General features: G+C 49.2%; 1 protein-coding gene across 1 annotated transcript in view; it reads right to left on the reverse strand.

Moving 5' to 3' along the window:
• Positions 1–5,597: 5,597 nt before the first annotated feature.
• TAPT1 (transmembrane anterior posterior transformation 1) overlaps positions 5,598–12,055 on the reverse strand; it is a 49,282-nt gene continuing 42,824 nt past the window's right edge. The window contains exons 12-14 of the mRNA XM_056130345.1: positions 11,363–11,439; positions 9,812–9,972; positions 5,598–7,861 (exon numbers count right to left, since the gene is read on the reverse strand). Of these exons, the coding sequence (XP_055986320.1) occupies positions 7,644–7,861; positions 9,812–9,972; positions 11,363–11,439 (456 nt within the window). The 3' untranslated portion in view covers positions 5,598–7,643. The remainder of the gene's footprint in view (positions 7,862–9,811; positions 9,973–11,362; positions 11,440–12,055) is intronic.

Below are 12,055 nucleotides of genomic sequence, written 5' to 3' on the forward strand. Positions count from 1 at the left end.
AATTCCACGGGATGTTAAAAGACCGCATGGCCGCCCACCTATGAGATGGTCAGACTTCTTCGTCAAGACCTTGATGATCAGTTTGAAGCTGTTCATGTTCCTAGAACGAGCAGACGCCATTGGGCTAACACTAGCATGCGACAGGGACGAATGGAGACGTGACTGGCGCCCGTTCAAGCAAATCAATGAATAACAGTATGTCAAGTGATCAAGTGATCAAGTTAATGATAACATACATATAACTCCAACATGGCACCCATCTACCTCTCCTAGGGACCCCACCAACACCCCTTCCATTCAACCTCCTTTCCTCCCCACAATTGCCACCAACTCAGTTGTGTGGATCAGGTCTCCCATTGTGTTGCCTTTGGCCCTTTGTTGATCCTTTGCTGTATATCTTGAAGTACCACATGAGGGATGATTCTGAATCTGTCCCTTTCCTCCTGCCTCCACTCACATGATCCATACTGATCATCAACATGGACGATCTACTTCCATTCGGGTTTTGGCAAACTGCAGGCTTTTGTTCTCTTTCAGAGATGCATAGCATTCATGGTGTCCATATTCCACAACTTCTTGATCCTTTTATGTGTATCTGGGCATCTGAGTGGTCTCCATGTCTTGGCTGTTATCCCCGGAGCTGTGATCAGAGGTGTGTATACATCCTTCTGAATTAATATGTTCATGTTTTGGGGATAGATGCCAAACTTGCTATTGCTGGATCATACAGGAATTCTACTCTCATTTTTTGTTTTTGTTTTGAGAAATCTTCATATTGCTTGCTGTAGGGACTGTACCCAATAGCATTCATAGTGACGGCAGATGAGGTTCCTTCTTACCACACCACAGACAACACTGGCTGTCTCCAGACTTTTCTATACGCACTATTCTCACTGGCATGAGATGATAGAAAAAATACAAATTTTGTTTTTTGGGGGGGCCACAATTGGTGGTGCTCAGGGCTTGCTCCTGTTTCTGTGCTCAGGGATCACTCCTGGTAGAGTTTGCGAGACCATGTGGGGTATGAGGGATTAAACCCAGATTGGCTGAGTGCAAGGCAAGATTTCTACCCACACTGCTCTCTCTCCGGCCCCTAGATAGAAATTTTTATGCCACTAAAAAGGCAACTATCTGATTGGGGAGTTTCAAGGGAAAGGGGGTTGAGGCAGGTGAGCCAGATAAAGGGGGTCCAATGGGCGGTGGTGAGGGATAATGTAGTGGACATTATGAAACTGTAACCTGAGGTCTATAGAACACTATAAACCAATGCTGCTCCATAAATTTAAAAAAAAAAGCTGATAAATATACCAATAGTCTTTAATCATACCATAAAACCAGGGGTGCACTTCTAGAATGTGCTGTAAGGTTGGCAAGGATGAGGCCAGCCTCTAGCCGGGGCCGGTCAAGTGTGGGCCTCAGACAAACTTTGATTTCAGGTGTCCCCCCCCTTCCTCCCCCGCATCTGAAGACAATCTCATAACACACAGCAAAGATAATATGGGGGGTTCGAGGCATAGCTCAGTAGTAGAACACTTGTCTTGCCCTAAGTTTGAGCCCTGGCACCACATACATACAATGAGCATTTGGAGTCTTGTCCAAATAATTCTAGTTTATGATAATAATCAAATGCCCAACAAAAAAAAAGTGATTCATCAAATTGTGATACAGCTACATATGGAACGTGCAGCCATTAAAATATTTTCAAAGGTTCACGTGGAAAAAAATGCACACACGTGTAAAGGAAATGAAGCATGCTGTAAAGAAAATAAACTCTGTTGAGGCTTTTTGGGGAAACATATTGATGTATGTATGCACACACTGACATATACATACACATGTACGCATGTTGACATATGCATACATTGTCAGAGATGGTGGAAAGAACGGGCCAGAGTTAGGGGGGAAAGGGTATGCCTTCCTCTGCCCACCCCCACTTTTTCCTGAAGCTTTTTCTACCTTCCCTTCATTAGCAAATATTCCTGGAGGAGCAAAGCTAACCAAAGGCTTCAAAAATGTGCAGTTTTGCCAGTGTTTGATCCAGCGTGGGGTGACCGTGCAGGACATGCTGACCTTCCCCCAGGCGGCCCAGGCAGACCGAGTGGAAAGGTGTGAGCACTGCTCTCTTGGGGCTCCCCCTGCCCCACCAGGCACAGCATGATGGCCGAGCTTAGCAAGCCATGTCCACCCCACGGCTTCAGGGAGCAAGTTAATTTTTTTCATGGACCATTCTGGTGGGTAGTGACTGCAACTGATGAAGCCCAGTGAGATGTGTCTGCATTTCCCCAGCACTGGGCTTATCTGGAGAACCAAACTTGAGCTATCTCTGCCCTCCCCTCGAACATACATGTGTGTGAGGCTATGCAGTGTCAAAAAGACCCATTTTGCACTAGACTCACCCTTCTATGACCTAATGTGTTAATTCCTCACCTAATTAGAGAGGTGCCAAGTGGTCTCTCAAGAGCCCCCTAGCTTCTTCATCTATCAGAAAAAGTCATATATTAAAAACCAAATACCTTGGAGTCATAGTACAGCAGATAGAGCACTTGCTTTGCATGTGGCCGACCCATATTTCATCCCTGGCCACCCCCATATGGTCCCTCGAGCACTGGCTAACAGGAATAATCTCTGAGTTCATAAGCCCTGCCCTCCTCCCCAAATGCAAAAAATTAAAAAAAAGTACCCTGCACAGGGTACACGTGGCAGACCCCGGTTCAATTCCTCTGTCCCTCTTGGAGAGCCCAGCAAGCTATCGAGAGTATCCCACCTTGCCAAGCTTGGCAAAGCTTGGCAAGCTCCCTGTGGCACATTCAATATGCCAAAAACAGTAACAAGAAGTCTCACAATGAAGATGTTACTGGTGCCTGCTCGAGCAAATCAATGAACAACGGGAGGGCAGTACAGTGCTACAGGGCTACCCTGCACAGGTACCCTTTGAATACTTGAAATACCAAACACCTTCAGCCACAACTGTACCACAGCATGCCAGAGCCTACCTTTTTTTGGTTTTGCTTTTTTTCTTTTCTTTTGGGGTTACACCCAGAGATGCACAGGGGTCACTCCTGGCTCTGCACTCAGGAATTACTCCTGGCGGTGCTCAGGGGACCATGTGGGATGCTGGGAATCGAATCTGGGTTGGCCGCATGCAAGGCAAATGCCCTACCTGCTGTGCTATCGCTCCAGCCCCCGAATCCATCTTTTGTGGGCTTGCCCCCCTGAGTGTGGAAGACCCTCAGGGACACTCTCATGGGGTGGAAGAGTGCCTTGCATACTCCAGCACTAGCAGTCCGCTGAGTCTACTTTCAAGACTGAAGCTCCCCAAGGCCGCTTCTCCTCTCACCAACATTCCCTTTCGATAGTACATGGTTCCACTACACATTGCCCCTCAGTCCTGGCCAGCATAGGCAACCTCCCCCCCCCCCCCCCAGCGTTCCAGGCAGGCAGGAGTGCCAGGTCACCACCCACCTCAGGGGAGACGTGCCAAGATTACCTCACAGCTCCACTGACTTCAAACGGGTCCCTGAGGACGGCATTTCGGCTGCTTTTTAAACTCGATGCCCTGCTTCCATTTCTGCAAGCTGCTGGGGTGTGTTCATTATCTCCCCGTGGGCACATGCGCACTTTCCTGAGAGATAAGGGCAAGCCACTGTTTGTCTAAGGAGATGGACAAACAGGACTTAGCCACTTACGACGTTTGATGTTCCATTCATTTAATGTTTGATGTTCGGCTCACACCTGTCAGCGGGGCTGGGAGTCTGGCCTCTGAACGTGTGGGGACCCCAATCACTGGGGGCTTTCCCCTGCAGACAAGCAGCAGCCGACGGAACTCTTTTTTCTGGAAACGTGTCTGAGAAACAGGCCTAACATGTCACTGCCTAGGTCGAGGCATCCCATGGGCCTCTGTGGGTTTCCTGGTGAATCGTTGAAACGGCCGCAGTTCAGGGGACAGAAGCGAGGGCTGCGCTCGGTCTTTTTTCTTCTTTTTTCCTAAATACTAGTTCACAATATTTGATTACATTTAATATTCAAACACCAATCCCACCACCATTACACCTTCCCACCACCAAATTCAGGATGTTTCCGTCCCAAGCCCCAATCCCCGTCCCAAAACACAATCGAAAGAATGTATTTTGTGTTTTCTGTTATGAAGAAATGCTGAACATGCTTACAAAAAAAAAAAAAGTTCATATAGGAAACAGCGTGAAGATTGTTCTATTTTGGCAGGAGCCATTAAGACAGTCTATAGGATATCACTAATGTGTTGTTCAAGCTTTGGTGATGTGAGCTCTGGTATATATGTATCTGAAAATATGTATATATGCATATATATATATATTTCCCTCTCTGATTTGTTGCCTACTATCTGACCCCATCAAATATCGTGTGGTAATTATGGAGAATGGGTAGGGAGTGTCTTATGATGTGTCCAGGAATATGTTCACGATAAGTGAGGCCCAGCCCAAGGGTGTGGGAAGTGGCCTGGCGCGTGGAGGGCAGCTGCCAGGGCTGGGTCCATTGGGGCGGGGAGGGCTCTCACCAGCCCCCCTCTGGGGCGCCCCTTGTTCTCTCTTGCAGACAACTGAGCACAGGTGTTTGCAGGTCATTGGGACCCATAGTCCTTCTGCTCACGGTTCTGTCATCCTCAGGAAGTTCTGCTTCTGCGAGTGTACTGGGATGTGGTCTCACCCTGTGACCACAGACTAATGCTCCCTTGTTGAGCGGAGCCTCATGGTCACATCAAGGCTGGGGCTGCAGCTCAGTCTTGGGGAACACTCCATGCAAAGTTTTTCTCTCCCACAGCAGCACTATGAAAGCGTTATGCCTTTATCTGAATCAATCAGACCCAAAAGGCGAGCATGACTTTATGTAAAAGTGGGGATCTGGGGATAATAGCTTGGAGGTTTTGCAAGCCTGAGGCAGTGAGTTGGATCCCCAGCACTGCGTCTCAGACCCAGAATCCCAATCCCAGCGGTACGCCACTGCCACCTTGGGATGACAGGTGGCCTTTCCCAGCACATTACTTCACTAACTTGTTTGCTCTCCACCCTTCCTGAAAGTCTTCCTTCTTCTCTGCAATTAACAGGATGGCAGGAAGAAATCTGGGGATGTGATCCTAATGTCTCTTCCATGGACAGGCACAGGGAGGTTGTCTGAGCACGTTACACTGAGGACAAAAGTCACTCTGCTGGCCCAAGTGTTTGAGAAAGTGAGGCCAGGCCCTTGGATGACCCTTGGTGTATTCCAGAGGAATAGCTACAGGGCGTCTGACAGAGGTTGTTCCCAGGTTAACTTCTTAAAGCGGAGCACTTCTTGGCCTTGAGTCTTGGGCACGAAAAGCCTCAAAGTGTGGCACTGAAAAAGGCCTGGAGATGCCAGGGTCTGCACTAGCCAAGGGGCAGTGAATGGTCTTTGATCAAGGTTCACTCTGCATTTTTCCTTAAATCAAAAACCAAACATTTACCACCACTGGCCTCCACCCCCAAATTACTTAAATTAGATGGCCCTGTCACTTCTAGACTAGAAATAAACTTTTATTCTACAGTGGTGAACATTTCTTTTTGAAACAACCATAAACGTTATTAAAATAAAAGGAGTGACCGTTTTAAAAAAGATTACAAAATTGGATTTATTGAGTTTCACACAAGATGCACTTATAAAATTAGTATTGAATGCCATTGTAACAGAAGAAATGAACATCATTCCAAACTCCCAATGTATCCTGCAAAGGAAATAAAATTCTTCTGAAAATGACAGCACAATAGCAGAATAATTCAAGCGGAACCGAGAGATAGCCCCAACCATGTGTCTGCTCTGATTAGGGCTGTGTTTGACAAGGTTTGCCTCAAATGATTCCCACTCACCGTGGACTGGTGTTTTTGGTAGTGAAGAGAGAATGGAAAAAGAAGAGTGATTCTAAAATGGGGTTTCACTGAAACGTACACTGAGCAATTTAGAAATCTTTTTTTTTAACTTAAAATACTTGGTAGTTGCACAGATGCATATCTGCACGCTGCTCTTTCACCCTATGTGAGTGGACATCAATCTCCAAGGCTTCCTCAGTTCATATAAAACATTAACATTCACTTTTGTGTCTGAAACCACAGAACGAAGCACTGGAGCTCGCTTTACACTCCTCCCGGAAATACACAAACCATCTAAAATTCACCACCTGCTTATCGTACGCCTGAAACATCAGTACAAAAGCCTGAACTTCAACATGAAAACATCAAAGGAAAAACACTCATCAGCAACATCTGGACATTCTGAATTTTGGACACTGGAAAGTTTTCATGGAAACAAAGGAAGGTTTCTGGAGAAATTAAAAAAAAAAAGGTGGTGTGAATAATTTGCCCTGTGCTGTGGGCCACAAACTAGAGCGTAAGCAGAAATGGAGGCAGGATCAAACAAGGCCCCCTCCCCCAGACACTTGCCACAGAGACCGCCCCAGAGACCCGTTTTCTTCCAGCCGGCCCTGCCTGCCCCCACACATTCACATATACCTCCCGCCCCCCAGCAGGGGTGCACCTGGACATCCTGAGGAGAGTCAGGGAGGGGTGTACACACACACACACACACACACACGCACACACACACACACACACACAGCGCGCGGGCGCGCCTGGACATCCCCCTGAGGAGAGGCAGGGAGGGCAGAGTGCAATGCATGTGCCCCCGGCAAGGCTACGTTGACCAATCAACCCACCTAGGACGTTCGTTCGCTTTAAGAACCCCGGAGTCAAAGTGTATCCCTTTGAGTTTTGTCCAGGGACGATTCTTCAGCCCATTCAACAACCCAAACCCTTTACGTGTAACAACTGATGAAACGATTAGTTTTCAAGGGAAACCAGTTACCCATACATTCAAATTAACACTGCTCTCTGCTTATTCAGTATAAAAAGTGCCTTTTTTTTTTTTTATCAGAGTTCTATTTTATCTACTGCAATTAAAACACAGCTCACATTTTGCTTTATGGAGTAAACTTAAAAACGATGAAATATGTTCTTAGAGATGCGCAACCTTCATTAATATTTTTTAAATAAACAAACTGATTTAGGGATTTAGGGTATCTCCCACCCCTCACCCCCCCCCCCCCCTATAAAATGCTACTATTCATCATGTCTTCTTCAAGGGAGTTTCTGTTCTCTTTTTAATTCTGATTAATTCAGATACGTCTCCAAAGATCATTCTGGTGGAAGGAACATTTATCTTAAGTTTACTTTTGTGTTTTTAAATGCTTTGGCAGATGAAGTCAAGTCTGAAAACTGCTGATGGGAACAGAAGGAGGCTGGACGGTGATGTCGTGTGTCGCGGGCAAAGCGTCACAGTTTTCCAGGTACATCCTTATACTGAAGAGGCCACAAGGCAAAGCTCAGTGTTCGGAAGCTCGAGTGACTGGGCGGAGGGTCTGGCGCAGGCCGGAGCCCTGGGAAGCCGAGCCGCTCGCTCTGCCGCTTGGCGGCCAGGGCGCCCCCGGCCCAGCATCCGGGCGCAGGTCCCGCCGCTCTCCGACCTGACCTTCGGCCAGACCACATGCCTGGAAGGTAGATACTTAGATTTGCTCTCCGTTAATAACTTAAGTTTTTAAATAAATATTTAAGTGCCACTGGAGCATCGCAGCGCCTGGCCGCAGCCCGCGCTGGCGGAGCTCAGTCGATGCGGTTCCCACAGATCGTGAACCTGTCGATCTCCAGCAGGTCCTTCTTGGACGATCTGTGCTTCAGCTCCGAGTTCTCCTGGCTGATGTCCTTCTCATCGCCGTCCGGTGTCGTCAGGAACTGGTCGGAGTTGCTGGTCACGAGTAAAGGAACGACATTCTCCTTGGGATGAAGGGGCTGGCTGGCAACTGAGGCGGACAGGGTTTCCTCTGTGGAGAGAGGGGATCGTTAGAGAGGCCGGAACCCGCGCTGGCCTGCACTTCCTTCCCATGCAGACGTCGGCCAAGTGAGCTTTGGAGAGTAGCCAGGACTTAAATGCCACTTCCAGGCCTTCCATCTAAAGGGGCATTATGTAGCTATGCCACACAGTAATGGCCCGGCACAATTCTGCGAGGATGGGAGCCTGGACAAATGCCCCTCGAGGAGTCAGGTCAGACCAACACCAACACTGGCCCCTCTGCTCAGGACACAGCTCAGCAGACCAAGACGACCGAGGTGCTAGGTACGGGCCCGCTCAGCAAAGCTTAGCATCTCACCTCCAGGTCCAGAGGAGGAGAGAAAGCAGCGACAAACAAACCTTGAGCGTGTGCTCTGACCACGAGACCATGGAGCCTGGCCCTGGGGGCAGCTGTGCTGGGACCCAGGCCCACCATTTTTGGGGTTTGTTTTATTCTGGGAGGAGCGGAGTTTTGTCATACTCGGCGGTGCTGGGGCTTACTCCTGGCTCTGTGCTCAGGGATCACCTCCTGGGAACAAAACCCGGGTCTGCTGTAAAACTGCGCTGCCTCGAGACCAGCAGCTCGGAGGGCCCTGCTCAGTCCTTCTCAGCACAGCCCCATAGGAGACATGCACCGCTGACCAGGGCTCACTGGGCGAGTGCCGGCCAGTGCCCCGCCGAATAGCAATCCTGGGTGTGCCCGCTAGGATGGCCACGGGCTGCTGCCCCACCACAGCCGAGACTCCCAGAGAGCAAGGGCCAGGGCAGGCCCGCAGGAGCAGATGGTCAGCTGGAAGCGGCCGGGAGCCACCACCGACACCGAGAAGGGACCTGCCCCGTGGGTGGCTGGCTTTCTTGGAGCTCCCTGGAGAGCCACACAACGGGGGCGCTGCCCCCTGAAACGGGACCCCCGCCCAGACGAGCATCAGCATGCGGAGAGGCTGCTTCTGGGGCTGCTCGTCCAGGCCCCATGGGCGCCGCTCTGCAAATGTCCCCGCCCCTCGCCTACTCAGTCACCTCGGCTGTGGGACCCTCGCTCACCTGCCGGGACCATTCCTGTCAGCCCAGGACGCCCAACAGGTGCTCACCACCCTCCGCACATGTAAGAATAAGCCCTTCGGGGCTGGAGTGACAGCACAGTAGGTATGGCATTTGCCTTGCACGTGGCCAACCCAGGGTTGACTCCCAGCATCGCATATGGTCCCCCGAGCACCGCCAGGAGTAATTCCTGAGTGCAGAGCCAGGAGTATCCCCTGTGCATCATTGGGTGTGAAAAAAAAAGTAAAAAACAAAACAAAACAAAAAAACCCACCAAAAATTCATTAAATAAAATTTAAGAAAAAGAATAAGCCCTTCACCCCTTCACCTAAGCGTCACACGAGGAAGTGTCGCCATGGTGAGAACCTGCTAATGACAAAATGAAGTCCACCTCCCAGTTCTTCCCCCAAATCTTCCAGGCCAGGACCCCTGGGATTCTCAGAGACCCCCCCCTCGCTGCACGATCACCCCCTGCCCCCCGGATGGCCTGTGCTCCCCAGCTCCATCTCCCCTGTCCACACGCCTCCTGCTCTTCCCAGGCTTGAGATTCCCCTGGGAAAACTTCAAGCATGCCCCTCCCCAAGGAGTCCCAGCCACAGCCCAGCCCAGTCAGCGGCGCTCCCAGCAGGGGTCCCTGCCACCAGCCTGCTCTGTGCTGTGCCCGTCCTGCTGGGGTCCCCCCGCCCCCTGAGCCGGCTCTCCTGCCTTTATGTCTCCCTGGGCCCTGTGGGAGCGGAACTGAGGATCATTAACTGGACTGTGCAGGAGTGTAATCCTCGGGCCTGTGCCAGGCCGAGCAGGGCTGAGAACTGAAACAGGAACATCTGAACACAGTGAAGACAAATGAAAGCCTCCGGTGGGGCTTCAGGCGGGAGAGGCCCCCTAGGAGAAGCTGCGCTCCTACCTTGGGAGGGCGGACACTTGCTCTGCGAGGAGGTGGGGGGTTTGCCTGGAGTGCTGGTTGGGGGACAATGAAACAACTTCTCTTCCATTTTGGCTTCTTTGACGTATTGGCACGACTTCCCCAGGAGCACGATACTATTCAGCACTTTCAGGGATATCAACCTAAAACCAGAAAGAAAATGTAAACCACTGCTGTCCGTCAGGTCCTGGCGCCACCTCGGAGGGTGAGTCCCTAAGCAAGCACAGGTCCCCAACCTTCTTCCCAGACACGTTTCTGATAGTGAGAAGCCATGACACAGCTTTGACGTATCACCGCTCACCGTTATTTTCTTACCACAAAACATACATTTGATGAACAAAAAGAAAAAAATCCCACACCCCAGAGACAGACAGCATGACGCCTTATCTTGCAGTTATCTGGGTTACAAATGGACACTTAGAGGTGGAATGGAGTATAGTTTGCCCCAAATAAGGGACAGTGTGAGTTCGAACCCTGACTCATCCTGCTGAATGAGCACCTGTGCAGCTCTTCATTTCCTGTCCAGTGAGTCTGACCAGGCCGGGATCTCAGCAAGCGCCCAGAATCACACTTGGCACGGCGAAATGGCAGCCAATTTGGCTATTTTATTATCAGTGTTTTTATTTTTATTTTTTTGTGGGTCAGCAGCAGTGCTCAGGGCCACTCCTGGATTTGTGCCTGCGATTGCTCCCGGAGGTATTGGGGACCATGAGGATCCAGGGAATGAACCCAGGCTCCTGGCAAGCCCCGCACACTTCGGCCCATCAAGCTGCGTCGCTAGCTCAGCTGCCGTGTTTTAGATGACCACTCATCACAGACATTTGCCCTAACAGTTCACGTTCCCCAATAATTTTATTTTAATGAGTTTACAGCATGTCCAATGAATGGGTTTATTATATGACAAAGGCCGCCAAAGCCCTTCAATTCTGTATTTTAGGTCACTTCCCTGGTTGTGCTTCTAGAGCAAGCATCCTGATGAAGAGAAGGGATGCACAGTCTGCATTTCCTTGAGGTGAACACTCACCCCCAACGAGAGAGCAAGTTGCATGGAACAACGGCTGCAGAGAAAAGTTCAGCCAGTCACAGAGAGAAATGACACTTCTGCATCTCCTTTGGGCTCATGCTACAGTGGCTTAGAGCAAAAACAGAGCCAAGTGCTAAATACTCACGTGCAAACACAACAGAAATGCAAAGATACTATTAAATGCAGAAAAGTCTCTGGTAACAATGGAAGACCGTATCATAAAAGAAAACAGGGGTGGAATAAATTCTGAGCAAGAGGGACTTAGGTAAATTATTTCATTAGCAATCAGAATGAAATGTAAAGTTCTATTAATACAAGTACCAAGTAGCAACACATTCAATTTCCCTGGATTTTAATCCGATCACAAATACGTTTAGCGGCAGAGTCGGCTAAGGGAGGCTCTAGGCACTTAGATGGGTGTGATGCGATCCGGTGGCGCTTAATTTCCATTACATCTTGTACGTAGGATCTACTTTATAACCCCAAACATTCAGGAGAGTTCATCTTACCCAAAATAGAAGAGTATGACACAGGCATAAGACAGGATTCCTTGCACTTTAATTGAGCTTGTTACAACTCGGATGAGCTAGCCAGAAACAGACCAAAACAAAAACACACAAACAAAACAACCAGAGTTATTAGTTAATATTAAAATTAAGATTTCCCACAAGGATTCTAATATTCTTGGCAGCTTCAGTCTGAATCTAAGGAAGCTGTTCTAGATTTGTCATTTCCTAGCAAGATGGGACTTCTCTGCCATTTCTGTGGCAGACTTGAATTTGTTCCCACAAATCAAGGGTACCTATGCTGATGACACACTCAACTGCTAACTCTGCAGTCAGACAATATGTCAGGTTCGTGAATGATATCTACTTGTCTTTAAGAGAAATGGAAACGGGCTGGAGCAATGGGAAACGGGTTGGGCATTTGCCTTCCACATGGCCGACCCAGGTTCGATCCCCACCACCCCATAACTGTCCCCCAGGCACTGTCAGGAATAATTTCTTTGTGCAAAGCTGAGAGTAACCCCCAACCACTGCAGACTGTGGCTCCAAACCCCCAAAGTTTAAAACAACAAGAAAAAGAGAAATGGGTATCAGCTGAGTTTCGAAACAAAGATGTGTTTGTTCTGGAAAGCCAAATAAATTCATCTCGCTCACTGCATTCCCACTGGAGCTAGAGCTGGTTGCCAGGCACTTTTC

The sequence above is a fragment of the Sorex fumeus genome, unplaced genomic scaffold, assembly GCF_029834395.1.
Source record: "Sorex fumeus unplaced genomic scaffold, SorFum_2.1 ptg000077l, whole genome shotgun sequence".
Lineage (NCBI taxonomy): Eukaryota > Metazoa > Chordata > Mammalia > Eulipotyphla > Soricidae > Sorex > Sorex fumeus.